At 43.2% G+C, this 17,539-nt stretch overlaps 1 protein-coding gene across 2 annotated transcripts in view; it reads right to left on the bottom strand.

The window, feature by feature from the left end:
• phf14 (PHD finger protein 14) overlaps positions 1-17,539 on the bottom strand; it is a 114,116-nt gene that overhangs the window by 39,760 nt on the left and 56,817 nt on the right. The window contains exons 15-17 of one of the 2 annotated variants that reach the window (XM_042012350.1): positions 16,538-16,600; positions 15,794-15,915; positions 8,316-9,748 (exon numbers count right to left, since the gene is read on the bottom strand). In XM_042012350.1, the coding sequence (XP_041868284.1) occupies positions 9,742-9,748; positions 15,794-15,915; positions 16,538-16,600 (192 nt within the window). In that variant the 3' untranslated portion in view covers positions 8,316-9,741. Of the gene's footprint in view, positions 1-8,315; positions 9,749-15,793; positions 15,916-16,537; positions 16,601-17,539 lie in introns of those variants that run through there. The other variant, XM_042012349.1, reaches the window with a different exon arrangement.

Here is a 17,539-nt window from a genome sequence, read left to right as displayed (position 1 = left end):
GAAAACAAGCTATTAAATATTGTTGAATCAGACAAGACAGATATACACAGAAACTATAATTACTAAGTCATGTTAGACAGATGAAAACTAAGCTAAAGTGCTGACATGCTAAATATAGACAAATAGAACTACAGATTAACTGGAACATAAACATATATAGGTGTCTGAGTACAGATCTCACCTGTAATGACAAGGAGCAGTACAGATCAGCGGTCGATGCTGTCAACTGTTCTGCCTGACCGGCGTACTTCCACTCAGAAATTACAGCGAGGGTCATTAGCAGACACATGCTTTTCTAGAGTTGTACAGTGTGAGGACCAGAGGTGGACAGTGCTGGTTTGGAGCAACTGTTTTCAAATGCATCACGAGGAATCAAAGTCATGCTGATGGAGAAATATTTAAAAAATTCACACACGTCCAGGAAATCAATTCAGAATAAACTGATCATTTATTGAAGCTGATCACGATATGATGTCATACACATTCAGTGGACAACGATTAGATGTTTGCAAATATAAATTCTGATTGGACTGGATTCAGGATCCAGAGATTGACTGAGGGAAAATGACCACGTGAGGACTGTCTTTTTTTAGGGATGGGGTCTAGTGGTCAGGTGAAGTGGATGAACGGGGACTGGGTCTTTGGCCACGCGTAGATTTTCTAGTTTCAGTAACAGTTTAAACCACAATGACTGAATTCTGGAATGTACCAGTGACACATCATCAATGGTTTCCCTCACACAGTGAGTGGTTTCAGCAGGAGGATGATCATTCTGGGCCGTCATTGGCTGATCTACATCCTGTAGTCGCTGCTGGAGTCTGCGGCCACCGCCAGCCTTTATCTGCTCCCAGCAATGCCCTTACACTCCCCGGTGCAGCAAGGTCCTTGATGTTATCAAAGCAATTTAGCCGTGCTTTAATCATTGGAAAAATTGAGCAGCCCCCCCTTACAACCCTCCTGCCATGTACTTTGGGGGCAGACGAAATCCAATCACTCATAAGAGAGGTTATTGATTGATGTAATCTTATTGGAGGTGAGGTGGTGGAGGGGACATAACAGATTGCTTTTGTCTGCTACATGTGTTGCTCTCAGTTGGCAAATCATGTCCTCTTTCATCTGCTGTTTAATCTCTGTGTGGAGCTCTCACACCCCCCCACCGGTGGACTGGTCCTCGCTGAGCGCCGCTGATGCCCCACAAAGCTGAGCCGGCTCCGTTTGATCTCAACCACCTCCTATAAATAGCTGTAACATTCCTGTCCATGTCTGGTAACGGCTGGTTGCCTGAGGAGCCACGAAGAACGTCGGCACCTTCAACACAGCTGATGTACCGTCACCACCAAATCACATCACTCTGATCAGGATGGGGGTGGCGACGTGGTAAACTCAGGCTGCTGGACTCAATATGAGCTCTTAGGATGTAAAAATGAACATCATCATTTAAGCTAAGCGACTTGATTTACAACAAGGAGCAGTCAGAAAACCTGCACTAGTATGTTATATATCTAATCAAATATCTACTAAAACTTCAAGAATTTAATTCATATCTAGAGCCAAGTGTCAGCCATCAGAACTGTGTTATGTAAATGTAAAAGATGGATGCACTTCTTATTTTCTCAGCTGGTCTTGGTGTCATTTTGGACTCTGATGCTAAATCCTAACATTCAAATTAAAGTAGGAACCAAATCAGCTTTTTACCACACGGAGAATATGTTTAGAACAAGGGGACTGATGACTCAGCATAATTTAGAAAACTTTTTCAGTAATCTTGACATGGCGTTTTTACAGGTCTCTCTAAAACAGGGGTGCCAAAGTGCGGTTCTCGAGAGCTACTATCCTGCAACTTTTAGATAAACCCCTTCTGCAACAAACCTGAATGAAATGGCTGAATTCCCTCATGCACACGTCATTCAGCTCTGCAGAGGCCTGAAAACGAGCCATTCATTTGATTCAGGTGTGTTGAAGAAGGGACGCAGGATAGTAGCTCCCCAAGGCTGAACTTGGGCACTCCTGCTCTAAAATATCATATCAATATAAGACAACTACAGAATACTGCTGCTCCTGTCCTCACAAACAGTGGAGATTTTAGGGGGGCAAGGTGGACCAGGGCACCCTTGTGGCCACCCCAGTTCTGCTATCTTCTCTTTGCTGCCCTCTGAGAGGTGCTACAGGGCCCTGAAGTGCTGTATAACAAGTCTGAGGAACAGCTTCTACCTCTCGGCTGTCTATGAGCTGAACTTGGGCGCCCCCTATCCCACCGCCCCTCACCTCCACCATCTGAACTGCCCGTGAGCTCGTTTTTATCACTGATACAACTTTACCCTAGTTTCCTCTGTATTAATTGTATATTTGAAGATGTCTGCATCATGTGTGGGTGGGTGTGTGGGAGTGACGATGAAAACCACTGCTGAGCAAAAAGAACATTAAGGCTCATCTCAATTTAGCCAGAAAGCATCTCGATGATCCCCAAGACTTTTGGGAAAATACTCTGTGGACTGAAGAGGCAAAAGTTGAAAAATTTTGGAAGGTGTGGGTCCCGTTACATCTGGCGTAAAAGTAAAACCGCATTTCAGAAAAAAATCATACCAACTGTAAAATATGGTGGTGGTAGTATGATGGTCTGGGCTGTTTTGCTGCTTCAGGACCTAAAGACTCGCTGTGATAAATGGAACCATGAATTCTGCTGTCTACCAACAGTCCTGAAGGACCATGTCCGGTCATCTGTTTGTGACCTCAAACTGAAACGAACTTTGGTTCTGCAGCAGGAAAATGATCCAAAACTCACCAGCAGGTCCTCCTCCACAATGGCGGGGGAAAAACACAAAATGAAGACTCTGGAGTGGCCTAGTCAAAGTCCTGACTTTCACTTTTTCACACAGGACCATGTAGATTTTTTCCCTTACTGGCCTGACAAACTTTTACCTCTTCTAAGGTTGCATATTGTCTGGATGAATGCTGGTTATTGGCGAGCTGATGGGGCTGAGCGTATGTCTGCATTAGGTTCCACATGTAGATATTTGCATTTATGTAATTAAACTTTTTCCTTTCTGAATGTTTTCAGAAATGAGACCTGGTTTTGATTTTAATCATAGTGACCACCGTTTTGTTTGAAGAAAACCCAATAAAACTAAAGCAAGTGGTCTGAATAAGACCGAGGATGTGAACTGCTTTGCACCCAGTCCCTGCTCCATGTATCGACAGGTTTGTGGACTTGAAAACTTCTTTTCTCTGGAAAAGCCCTGCTGTTTGAGCCCAAGTGGCTGAAACAAGGCGGTGAATTTATCACAAGTGGGCAATGCAATTACCCTGGGAGTGGCCACGTGACAGAAATCAATATGACACAAAGCACTGAGCCATTGACTCTCATCCATGACAAAGTGCAGCACAGAAAGGAGTGGATTATTGGGCTTTGTGAGCCTCCGACTTTTTGATCTACTGTTGGGTCACTGCAACATTATAAAAGAGCCATTGTTTTACAAGATGGGGAAATAATGAATGGACTGCTGAAGTTGCACCTATGGATGAAGCCGAGTCAGAGCGGCTACTTTTATTAGCTTATCTGGACACAACTCATTCACAGTGATGGGTAGAACAGAAGGGAGGAGAGTGATTTCTCCACCTCTTACCTGATGCTAGGTTCATGTTTTCCAGCAGGGGGCCTCAGTAAACTGAAAAGAGCCTCGATCCCTGCAGGACAAACCCCAAAGCCAGCTGGGAACTTAAAACAGAACCGTCATCAAAGCACCGCAACTCCTTTTTTAAACACATATGTGAAGCAGTAATCAGTTAAGTAGCCATGATGGTTTAAAAACAAGCAGGAAGAGGCAGAATGCGGAGAAAAGCCAAACCTCAGAGAGCATTCAGGCAAGCCCACACAGAGCCAGAGTCAGTGGGAGAAGCTGGGAGTAATAGATTTTAGCTGCTTGGCCAGTCTTCCCACACAGCCTCAGTCCCAGCTCGGGAGTTTTCTGTTTTAATGTGGGGAGGGGGGGTAAAGTCAGCAAAAACAAAATGCCGCCATTAAATCATCTCCCCGGATCTGGTGTCAGAGCTGTAATGGAAAATGCACTCATCATTGGAAAGGTTACAGCTTTCCAGAGCCTCCCTGCTAGCTTTCCTCTCTTTATCCCTCCCAACCCCTCCCCCTCCTGCATCCCTGCATCCCAGGGCCTCAGCATCATGCTCTAAACCCCCGCTTCTCCAGTTGGGGTTAACATCATGTATACCTAGTGTACATGAAAACACTCCAGGGGGTCAAGAAACGTCATAAAAATAGTGTTCATGTAAATTGTTATAAATATTACAATAAAATCTAAACATAAGCCTACAAGTAGGGCTGGGCGATATGGCCTAAAAATAAAATCTCCGATTTTTTATAACCAAATCCGATTTCCGATTTTAATCGATTTTTTTACTTTTCTTTTACAAACATAAACTTATTAAAAACATTTATTTGTTTATATTGATGAATGCCAGCAAAAATAAAGCATATAATGTCGTAGCTTATCCACCATATAAACAACTTCATATCTTACATAGAAATATGCGACACAATGCATCCGTGATCTCTTTCCATCTGGATCCTTATCGTACAGGATCCACAGCAGGATTAATTCCCCTGATGAAGGTTGTCTCTTTACTAGGGTTTGAGGGTTAAGTGGACTTCTGCATCTCGTAGAGAGCAGCATTTCTCACTGCAGTTATACACACAGCTAAATCCCAGGCGTGAGTAAAGGGTCACTTCACTGAAAATCTGTCAGACAAACACCGTGCTGGTGTGGAGGGAGGGCTAAGTCTGCTGCTAACTATGGAAAAAAAATCCAGATTTTCATAAAAATAAATCTCCAGAAATGCAAAATTCGATTTATCGATTTAATCGATTAATCGCCCAGCCCTACCTACAAGCTAAAATTTATATTCAGTTTAATTGATTGTAACAAACCCAGGGCCCCTCCACACCAACCTGGTTGAATTGTAGCATCGATGCTGGAAACAGAGTCCAGAACCAAAGAAGAAGAAAGTAGAGCTGGAAAAATTCTGTCAGTATTACGGTGAAAATGTTTTATTGCAGGGTGTCAAACTCTGGTCCTCCAGGTTTTTGTTGTTTCCCTGCTCCAACACACCTGAATTTACTGAATTCAGCTCATCACAGACTCCTCCACCACATCATCTAAAGCCCTGCAGTCTTCTTCTGTGGTGGCTTTGCTGGTAGCTAGGAGCAGAAAAACCTCGATGATGTGTGAAGACCTCCTCCAGACAGACGATGATGGACAAATACCAGGCAGAAAAAATCTGGGTCTGATATTTACCAACATGTTTGCCAACTGTTCTGGAAAAGTTTGGGGGGGAAACATCAGGAAAGGACGTCTTTAACGTCAACACGTTTTCCATGAAAACGCTGAGATTTTACTGATGAGAAAAGGTTTGATATGAGTTTAGTCATGCTTATTACATTTAACATCTTAGAAACATGTTCATCTAAAAGGTTTTGAAGCTGAAAGTTTGTTTTAGTCACAAATTTGAGTAAATCGGGCACAGCGAGGTTCACCGCTGTTGGTTGGGGGAATTGGTGGAAAAATGATTCCATGAGGTATACTGGTTATAAAGGTTTTAAACCCAAAACCAGCTACCGTTTCCTCTTCCTCTTCAGATAAACCAAAATGTTTATTAATGTCATCATTAGAATAACAAATATGTTTCCCAGATGAGAAATAAAACTTCCAGCTCAGCAGCTGCCCCGAGGTTAAATCTGTGGCTCCGGCTCTGCGTTTCGGAGCAACGTGGATATTCAGCTTTGACGGCTGGGATATCCTCAGCTGTATGAAGAACCTGGAAATCAGCCACACATCCAACACCACGGGAAAATCCTGATGACTCCGGTTATGTTGGTCAGATTAGAGGGAGGCGGCGTGTGGACGTGATGGTGACACTAGAAGTAGATGATTTTGGTATATTTAGTAATTCTTCTTTTTGTTATGATGGTTTTAGTTTGCTCAGCATCTAAATATTTTCTTCTGTTTTTCCTTTAATTCCTTTTGATTAGCACAACTAAGACCTTAAATAATTTAATTCCTTTTCTTTTCTGTTTTCCAGACGATGCAACACATCAGCTGCGGTCGACTGTGTGGAAATAAAAAACTCAAAAGAAATAAATTCTACCACAACATTTAAAGAATTCACATTTTGTCATCAAGCTCCACAGAGATTGGTTACATGAAAAAAAAGGACGAATAATGTCTTCAAATCATAATTAATAAGAAATAAAATGAGAGCCCAGAATAAAAAAAAGCTGTGTTTTAATTAATATGAGTATTCATTTGGAAGTTTGATGGTTTATATTTAGGAAAATAAATGTTTACCAGGCTGCGCTGCACTCCTTTCAGTCTGAACCACTTTATTATCACAGTATTTACTATCATAAAGCAGACAAAGGTCAGAAACTCAATACAGATGGAGGAGTTTGGATTGTTTATGTTCGTTTTTCTTCTGATTTAGAGCCTGATGGAAATTTTCTCCTGAGGTGCTGAAACTGTTTGACTTAAGTTTAATTCCCACGTTAGCCGCCATTTATGTAATGTTAGCATTTATAACCCAATTCCAAAAACGTTGGGACACTGTATAAAACGTAAACAAAACTAATTTCAATGACTTCCACATCAACACATATTTTACTACCAGCAGGACATAAACATATCACATGTTGAAACTGAGACATTTTACCATTTCGGCACGATGTAAAAAGTAGTTCCAGGGTGACGTTCGGCACCGTATAAAAAGTAGTTCCAGGGTGACGTTCGGCACGATGTAAAAAGTAGTTCCAGGGTGACGTTCGGCACCGTGTAAAAAGTAGTTCCAGGGTGACGTTTGGCACGGTGTAAAAAGTAGTTCCAGGGTGACGTTCGGCACCGTGTAAAAAGTAGTTCCAGGGTGACGTTTGGCACGGTGTAAAAAGTAGTTCCAGGGTGACGTTTGGCACGGTGTAAAAAGTAGTTCCAGGGTGACGTTTGGCCAGTACGGTGTAAATGGTAGTTCCAGGGTGACGTTCAGCACCGTGTAAATGGTAGTTCCAGGGTGACGTTCGGCACGATGTAAAAAGTACTTCCAGGGTGACGTTCGGCACGGTGTAAAAAGTAGTTCCAGGGTGATGTTCAGTACGGTGTAAAAAGTAGTTCCAGGGTGATGTTCAGTACGGTGTAAAAAGTAGTTCCAGGGTGATGTTCGGCACGGTGTAAAAAGTAGTTCCAGGGTGATGTTCAGCATGGTGTAAAAAGTAGTTCCAGGGTGATGTTCAGTACGGTGTAAAAAGTAGTTCCAGGGTGACGTTCGGGACGGTGTAAAAAGTAGTTCCAGGGTGATGTTCAGTACGGTGTAAAAAGTAGTTCCAGGGTGATGTTCAGTATGGTGTAAAAAGTAGTTCCAGGGTGATGTGTAGCATTGTGTAGCATCCCCTCTTCTTTTAACATCTGTGTGTAAACGTCTGGGAGAAACACTTAAATTGTTCCACAGTTTTAGATCCATTTTGTCTCAGATTGGTGAACCTCTGTCCACCTTTCCATCTGAGAGTCCATCTTTTATACCCAGCCATGTTACTGACCTGTTGCCAGTTAACCTGATTAGTTGTCAAATGCTCCTCTTGTTGTTTTTAATGACTTTTCCAGGCTTTTGCTGATCTTGTTCCAATTTTTCCCAGCCGTGTTGCATCAGATTCACAATCATCTCATATTTTATATGAAATGGTAAAGTGTCTCAGTTTCACCATCTGATCTGTTGTTTATGTTCTATTGGAAATAAAATATGTTTGATGACATTTGGAAATTGCAGGTTTAATTCACATTTTGGAGTTGCAGCTGATGGAGGTTAGTGAATGTTTTATTCTCTACTTTTGGGTTTGTGCTTCAGAATCTAAATTTTATCAAGGGACTCGTATCAAACTTTTCTTCTGAGCTCTGATTTTGACTTTTTTAATTCCCTCATTAACTCCATTTATTTGTTTTTATTCTACACAACTTAAAGACAAGAATGACAGCTAGATCAGCTCCACCTCTTCCACTGGCTTCTGCTAGTAGCATTAAGACAGTTCCAGCTAAATATGAAGATATTCTCTTTAGCTTTGCCCTAAAGTGTCGTAGTGTGTGTTACTGCAGATCCATGTGAGGCTTCAGTCTGTGGGCTGAATGCCACCCCTGCAACACAAGAAGGCCACTTCCCAGGTGATAAATCACCGATGACAGAGGGCATTACACGCACAAACGGACCGCCGATGCCGCACCTTTACAACAATTAATTAGCTGCCTGACACTCATTTATCACCGCAGCAATAAGGTGAAAAAAATCAAGAGTTTATTAAAGCTGCGCTTCATTTTCAACAGCTACAGGCCAGAGGCTGAGACACTTCACTACAGCAGCAACGTTCACATTCTTACTTCGTTACACACGACACATTCCCTTACAAGCATGTTGGTAAACAAAATGTAAATAAATGTTTGGCAAAAACAGAAAATACGGCCGAGTCACAACATCATTTTATGATACACAAAACACAATCACATGGTTCGGCCTCTTAATAAATACTGTACACATCATCACATCTCTACGTCACATCACAGATGTTCAAGTCTTCTCTGCTTGTAGGTAAATATAGAGCCATGCACTGGACAGCATGATGGAAATGGACCAATCAGGAACCAGCGAGTCCTCCTGCTCTGAGATCTGATCTCTAAAGACATCATCCTGAATGTGGTGCTGCTTCATGACACTCTGAAGAGGCGAGGAGGAGTCAACTTTATGGGTTTGACTGCTCCCAGAAGCACACGTGTGCCGTGGATGGACAACAGAGTGGCATACGAGGGCAAAATGTGACGCATGTCAGGGGCCCTGACAGAGAAACAAGCAGCTGCTGTCTGACATGGCCCCCGGGGCCTGGAGACAAAGCTGGGCTTCATTTCTCAGGACAGACGGAGGAAGACTTGGAAAAGCTTAAACACAGCAGAGACATCTGGACTAACATTTAAGAGCTACTATTGCTAACTACGCTAGTTTGCTTCTATTACACATACGATAGGGCTTCTACTTGACACGGAGGAAAAAGTTGGCTTTGCAAAACACAACATCGCTTCTGACCCTCCTCGTACTTAGAAAGAAAAGCTGGGGTTAAAGTTTCTAATCAGACTTCACACTGGGGAGGGGAGGGGGGTCTTAATTTAATCAATAATTCTGATTAGATGTCATACAGGGAGAAACACACCTGTCCTGATAAGGAGGAACTGACATGTTGGATGAAGGACAGAAGCTAGAGGCAGAAAGAGGGCTGAACTGGGACCATAAAGTCAGGAAACAGAGAAACTGGAGTTGTAAAGCACACTGAGCTTCTAACAGACCAAACTCAGCTGAAACAGCATCTTCAACAGGCCTACTGGCTGGAGAAGCCTCATGTCACTGGTTCAGAGCATCACTGGCGGTTTGACTGGATCATTAATGGGAATTCTCTACAAGTTAATCCAATTATTCAATAATGTCTCCTTTCAAACTGATCTGACTCTGAGGAAGTAACAGCCTCTTGGTCCTCTGACACTGATTCAGAAAGTTCTGCTCAGTGTTCAGCTGCCGGTCCGGTTTGGATCGTAGGGGGTTGTGGAGCGCCTCGTTCTTCAGCCTGACTCGAGCTCCATCCTTCAAACGCCTCAAAAAGCCTCTTTCTCTCTCTGTCCCCAGATTTATGGGAGGTTGAGGTGGCTGCCCCGGCTCTCACAACCTGTGCAATGCAAAGATAGAAAGAGTCAGGGCAGCACACCTCACACCCCGACCAGAACCCCTCCAAACCCAAACACTGCATCAGGAGCATTCCTACAAACATCTGCTTCAAAAAATGAAATAAACATAAAAAATATTACAAAATAAAAAGAAAAATGATGGTTGAAAACCAGAATGAAATGAAGAACAGACATGAGTTACATGCCAGTAGATGATCATGCTGGTTAAATACACAGCTGGAACTACTGGTTCAGAAATATCCACATTATCACTGGAACTAAAAGCAAATTCTCTCAATGTTTATTTAATTATTTTTTTCCCCAGGTAGGAACAAAGTAACTTAATAACCAGTAACTAACCAGTCTAACCAGCATAGTTCTTTTGTTCCTCCATCTCACTTCATTTACATTTCTCTCCTCACTCAGCTGCACTTTCTTCAGACAGCAGCTGGTAAACGACACCATGCAGCCAACGGATGGATGACACATCATGGGAAATGTAGTGATCTGCATCATTCATCACATTGATGGAGGTCTGACTCGTTTTACACATTTGGCTCCTTTAGAAGAGGCGACTCCCAAATGGTTCTTTATTAAGTATCTCTGAGCTTTTATTTTAGCCTGTTTTATCAGTTATGCTGGTTTGCGTGATGATCAACAATTTGTTATCCAGTATTTTCATTAAAGATTTATTTTATGCATTTCTTGTAAAAAACAAACAAAAAGTTACTATTGGTTAAGATTTTAATTAAACCTTTAAATGAAATGGTTTTTGAATTGTTTGTTGTCTTAACTGTGTTTGTTGGTGATAGAAATGGTTTTACTGAGCTGGTAGCTGAGATTCTGGACTTTCTGTGGATACCACACGTTTATATTTACATCTACAGACCTGACGCTACACCCAGAAACGAGATGTTAACCCTTAACTCCCGGTAGCGGAGGCTGCAGGTGCAGAGGTGAAGCTAAACAGTCAAGCTAAGAATAAAAGTTTAGAGAATTTATAACCAGAAATCTCTTCACTTTACCCAGCAGCTAGCAGCAGCTAACTTCAGGCTTACCTCTCTTCACTTTACCCAGCAGCTAGCAGCAGCTAGCTTCAGGCTTACCTCTCTTCACTTTACCCAGCAGCTAGCTTCAGGCTTACCTCTCTTCACTTTACCCAGCAGCTAGCAGCAGCTAGCTTCAGGCTTACCTCTCTTCACTTTACCCAGCAGCTAGCAGCAGCTAACTTCAGGCTTACCTCTCTTCACTTTACCCAGCAGCTAGCAGCAGCTAACTTCAGGCTTACCTCTCTTCACTTTACCCAGCAGCTAGCAGCAGCTAACTTCAGGCTTACCTCTCTTCACTTTACCCAGCAGCTAGCAGCAGCTAGCTTCAGGCTTACCTCTAAGCTTGGCTAACACAGTGTTGCCAACCTAGCTGCTTTGTCGCTATATTAAGCCAGTTTTAAGGCCCCTGGAGTGAAAGCACTTAGCGTTTACCATTCTCAGTGAGCAGCAGGTGCTGCCGCAGGCCCCTCCCCCGTCCAAATACACTTATAGTTGCAGTCATGGCACAAGTTGTTCACCTCTGCTAGAGCGTCAGGCTAAAATGAAACATGCAAAGCTAACACTGGCTGATCCCATCCTGGCTTACCGTCAAATATTAATGTCTATAATGAAGACTGTGGACGAATACATTTAAAAAGTTCAAAGTACTGTAACATTTGTAGACTCTTAATCAGAGAACAGCTGGAGCTGCTAGTTAAAGAACTTAAAATGACACTTCAACTTTAGGTCTGTTCAGTTTTGTCCAGGGATATTTTCTATTTCTTTATCTGTTTTGAAGTGAAATGCAATTAAATGCATTTTTCAAACATTACTAGAGCTTAGGTTTGCAATATTAATGTCTGTGTCTGTTATTTGATTCAGTCGTCCACTAAAATCCATTTATATAAAAAAATGTTGCTTTTTAGGGAAAATATTGTTATGCGATTAAAATGCAATTAATCACAATTAATTAATTACAAAGCCGCTAAATAATTACATAAATTTTGAGCCAGCCCCACCCATAATAAATACATGTGTGTGTGTGTGTATATATATATACACACACACACATATATATATATATTTATATATATATGTGTATTTATATATGTGTGTGTGTGTGTGTGTGTGTGTATCTATATATACAGTGTGTGCAGAATTATTAGGCAAATGAGTATTTTGATCACATCATCCTCTTTATGCATGTTGTTCTACTCCAACCGGTACAGGCTTGAAAGCCTACTACTAATTAAGCATATCAGGTGATGTGCATCTCTGTAATGAGAAGGGGTGTGGTCTAATGACATCAACACCCTATATCAGGTGTGCATTATTATTAGGCAACTTCCATTCCTTTGGCAAAATGGGTCAGAAGAGAGATTTGACGGACTCTGAAAAGTCAGAAATAGTGAGATGTCTTGCAGAGGGATGCAGCACTCTTAAAATTGCCAAGCTTTTGAGGCGTGATCATCGAACAATCAAGCGTTTCATTCAAAATAGTCAACAGGGTCGCAAGAAGCGTGTTAAAAAAACAAGGCGCAAAATAACTGCCCATGAACTGAGGAAAATCAAGTGTGAAGCTGCCAAGATGCCATTGGCCACCAGTTTTGCCATATTTCAGAGCTGCAACATCACTGGAGTGCCAAGAAGCACAAGGTGTGCAATACTCAGGGACATGGCCAAGGTAAGGAAGGCTGAAAAACGACCACCACTGAACAAGACACACAAGATAAAACGTCAAGACTGGGCCAAGAAATATCATAAGACTGATTTTTCTAAGGTTTTATGGACTGATGAAATGAGAGTGAGTCTTGATGGGCCAGATGGATGGGCCGTGGCTGGATCAGTACAGGGCAGAGAGCTCCACTCCGACTCAGACGCCAGCAAGGTGGAGGTGGGATACTGGTATGGGCTGGTATCATCAAAGATAAGCTTGTGGGACCTTTTCGGGTTGAGGATGGAGTCAAGCTCAACTCCCAGTCGTACTGCCAGTTTCTGGAAGACACCTTCTTCAAGCAGTGGTACAGGAAGAAGTCAGCATCGTTCAAGAAAAACATGATTTTCATGCAGGACAATGCTCCATCACACGCATCCAAGTACTCCACTGCGTGGCTGGCCAGAAAAGGTCTAAAAGAAGAAAAAATAATGACATGGCCTCCTTGTTCACCTGATCTTAACCCCATAGAGAACCTGTGGTCCCTCATCAAATGTGAGATGTACAGGGAGGGAAAACAGTACACCTCTCTGAACAGGGTCTGGGAGGCTGTGGTTGCTGCTGCACGCAATGTTGATCGTGAACAGATCAAGACACTGACAGAATCTATGGATGGCAGGCTTTTGAGTGTCCTCACAAAGAAAGGTGGTTATATTGGTCACTGATTTGTTTTTGTTTTGTTTTTGAATGCCAGAAATGTATATTTGTAAATTTTGAGTTGTTATATTGGTTTCCCTGGTGAAAATAAATAAGTGAAATGGGTATATATTTGGTTTTTGTTAAGTTGCCTAATAATTATGCACAGTAATAGTCACCTGCACACACAGATATCCTCCTAAGATACTAAAACTAAAATAGCCCCACTCCAACTTCCAAAAATATTCAGCTTTGATATTTATGAGTCTTTTGTGTTCATTGCGAACATAGTAGTTGTTCTATAATAAAATTAATCCTCAAAAATACAACTTGCCTAATAATTCTGCACACCCTGTATATATAGATATATACACACATACATACATACTAGGGCTGGGGGATATGGCCTAAAAATAAAATCTCAGATTTTTATAACCAAATTTTAACCGATTTTAATAGATTTTTTACTTTTCTTTTACAAAACATAAACAAACTTATTAAAAACATTTATTTGTTTATAGATGAATGCCAGCAAAAATAAAGCATATAATGCCGTAGCTTTTCCACCACATGAACGACTTTATATCTTACACACAAATATGCGACACAATGCATCCGTCATCTCTTTCCATCTGGATCCTTATCATACAGGATTCACTGCAGGAATTATTCCCCTGATGAAGGTTGTCTCTTAACAAGGGTTTGTGGGCTAAAGTTGACTTCTGCATCTCATAGAGAGCAGCATTTCTAACTGCTGTTATACACACAGCTAAATCCCAGGCATGAGTGAAGGACCACTTCACTGAAAATCTGTCAGACAAACACCGTTCTGGTGTGGAGGGAGGGCTAAGTCTGTTGCTAACTAACTGTGGAAAAAATCCAGATTTTCATAAAAATAAATCTCCAGAAATGGAAAATTCGATTTATCGATTAATCACCCAGCCCTAATACATATATATGTATGTATATATATATATATATATATATATATATCAGATCAGATCAGAAATACTTTATTAATCCCTTTGCAGGGAAATTCATGTTTTCGGTACAACCCGTCCAAGACTAGACAAAAACATAAACACATAACACATACAGGAACAGGCAGACCGACGGAGCAGCCGTTTCCACAGCGCTCCTTGTCCAGACGTGCCGTTGGCCCCGGTGGCGGTCGTCATGTCGGAGGCAGACGTACCGTTGGCCCCGGTGGCGGTCGTCATGTCGGAGGCAGACGTACCGTTGGCCCCGGTGGCGGTCGTCATGTCGGAGGCAGACATACCGTTGGCCCCGGTGGCGGTCGTCATGTCGGAGGCAGACGTGTCGTTGGCCCCGGTGGCGGTCGTCATGACGGAGGCAGACGTACCGTTGGCCCCGGTGGCGGTCGTCATGTCGGAGGCAGACGTACCGTTGGCCCCGGTGGCGGTCGTCATGTCGGAGGCAGACGTGCCGTTGGCCCCGGTGGCGGTCGTCATGTCGGAGGCAGACGTGCCGTTGGCCCCGGTGGCGGTCGTCATGACGGAGGCAGACGTGCCGTTGGCCCCGGTGGCGGTCGTCATGTCGGAGGCAGACGTGCCGTTGGCCCCGGTGGCGGTCGTCATGTCGGAGGCAGACGTGCCGTTGGCCCCGGTGGCGGTCGTCATGTCGGAGGCAGACGTACCGTTGGCCCCGGTGGCGGTCGTCATGTCGGAGGCAGACGTGTCGTTGGCCCCGGTGGCGGTCGTCATGTCGGAGGCAGACGTGTCGTTGGCCCCGGTGGCGGTCGTCATGACGGAGGCAGACGTACCGTTGGCCCCGGTGGCGGTCGTCATGTCGGAGGCAGACGTACCGTTGGCCCCGGTGGCGGTCGTCATGTCGGAGGCAGACGTGCCGTTGGCCCCGGTGGCGGTCGTCATGTCGGAGGCAGACGTGCCGTTGGCCCCGGTGGCGGTCGTCATGTATATATATATATATATATATATATATATATATATATATATGTATATATATATATATATGTTAGTGTGTGTATATAATAAGACAGCTGAAGCAGGAGAATATAAAATATTTTGTTGACTCGGATGATGATTCCTTGACAGGAAGTGTCGAATTCAGAAGTACAGAAGTACAGAGTTGAACATGTTGCACGGATTAGATTTTACTAAAGAAGTGTTACTGAATTTATCACAAGAACACCTCGAGGAGCACCATGAAAAGGATTATTTATTTATTTATTTAAATGAAGAGTGGCCTGGTTGGTACACTAGACAAGAACCATTAAAACTCAGAACCGGGTTCAGCTGAAAACCAGAACACGAAGTTTTTAAATCTGGTTTCAGCAAAGATGTGAAATACCAAAGAAGAATTGTATTCATCAGACAGCTGAAATCCCAGGAAAGGAGGAGAATTAATTGTGCTCTTCATTACGCCTTAATCAGCTGAGCAAATGCATGTGGCAGGTCAATATCAGGGGCCCGCAGAGAAAGTTCCCTCGGCCCCCACATGCTGCAGAGCCCAGGCGGCTGGACCCTAATGAAGACTGAATTTTAATCATCAGGAGGATACGGCTTCTTCAGGTGGCGCACATCTGAAGGTATACACACACACACACACACACACAAACACAAAACTCACATACACATGACGTGAGTAATAACCCCATGCTGCTCCTCTGAAACACACACACCCGTTACCTCACAAGGTTTTCGTTGTCGCCTGGTCCCTTGCAAGTCGTGCACTCGGTCCTGGTGTCGTCGGTTTTGGGTTTTTTCTGTACTGCAGACTGGCGTTGTCTCCGTTCCCGTGGCAGCGGTTCCTATGGAAACACGGCTGATTAGAAATGAGCCGTACGTGTGGTTGTTGGAGGCTGGGGTGGAAAATGAAAGGCTGAGACCACAGGAGAGGTGCTTCCTGGACAAAATGCATTCTGACAACACTGAAGGCAACAGTTTAGGTTCCTCACAGTGAAAATACACAAACACACACACACGAGAGGAAATGCTACGTTTGATCATCCTTCAGATTAGTGGTGACTCAATGGTTGTCTTTCCTGTGTTTAAGGTCTGCAGACCTGAACATTTCCTCCTTCACTGCTGCAGAGAAAACCTGGTTTCTACCACCCATAGCAGTCTGCATGGTCCTGGCCAGGTGGTGAGCGCCGTGTGGTTATCTCCTGACATGACATGAAGTCTGAACTATCAGGGCTCCAGGAAACCAAACATGGAGCATCGACTATAAAATGTCTCTCTTCTGTTGCCTGATAAAGATCTGCAGTCTAACTGAGGATGAAGACAGAGTGGGAATACTTCTATATATATATATATTATATAATGTTATTGTTATATATTATTATTTTAATAGCTTTATTTTAACATATTTTATTGTGGAGAAAATGTCACTGAATTCATTTCAAGAAAAATCTGAAATTTGTGACAAACCTCAACTTTATCCTCTCTGTCCTCTGGGATGAGAACTCGCTTCCTCTTCTGGCCTCTGGTTCTCTGAGAAGAAAAAACATTTTATCATCACTAACATATTATTACTCACAGATCAGGCTTAAAACCTTCTTTGTTGATAAATGTTATAGTTAGAGGTGGTCTAGCCATCTCTTAGTGATGCTGCCATAGGCTTAGACTGCTGAGAGACATCCCATGATGCATTGGGCTCTTACTTTTCATCTCTGCTCCTTATCTTCCACGTAGAAACATATGACCGTATTGGCCTCGTTAACATATTTCTGCTCCCTCAGCAGGTCCTCCTGGATAAAAGTTGCAGTGTCCGTTGGTCTGTCTTTCCTGTCCTCTCAACCCCCTCCGGTCGAGGCTGATGGTCGCCCTCCCTGAGCCGGGTTCTAGTTTTTCCTTCCTGTTAAAAGGAAGTTTTTTCTTTCCACTGTCGCCCCTTGCAAGCTCTGGATGGGGGACTGGATCGAAGTCAAGATTCATATACAAATAAAGCTAAATTAAACTGAATTACTGGGTAAGAAGGAGATTATACAGAGAGAAACATCAACAGGTGGAAAAAGCAGCAGGTCCACTGATTTATGAAAGAAAAACAAAGTAATACAAGGCAGGAGGACATGTTTTCCTTCCTGGTTCTGGTCTTGATGGAGGTTTTCCTTCCTGGTTCTGGTCTTGATGGAGGTTTTCCTTCCTGGTTCTGGTCTTGATGGTGGTTTTTCTTCCTGGTTCTGGTCTTGATGGAGGTTTTCCTTCCTGGTTCTGGTCTTGATGGAGGTTTTCCTTCCTGGTTCTGGTCTTGATGGAGGTTTTCCTTCCTGGTTCTGGTCTTGATGGAGGTTTTCCTTCCTGGTTCTGGTCTTGATGGTGGTTTTTCTTCCTGGTTCTGGTCTTGATGGAGGTTTTCCTTCCTGGTTCTGGTCTTGATGGAGGTTTTCCTTCCTGGTTCTGGTCCTGGTGGAGGTTTTCCTTCCTGGTTCT

The sequence above is a fragment of the Melanotaenia boesemani genome, chromosome 17, assembly GCF_017639745.1.
Source record: "Melanotaenia boesemani isolate fMelBoe1 chromosome 17, fMelBoe1.pri, whole genome shotgun sequence".
NCBI lineage: Eukaryota > Metazoa > Chordata > Actinopteri > Atheriniformes > Melanotaeniidae > Melanotaenia > Melanotaenia boesemani.
Note: the sequence above shows the minus strand (reverse complement) of the source record. Positions and strands in the feature narration are given on the sequence as shown.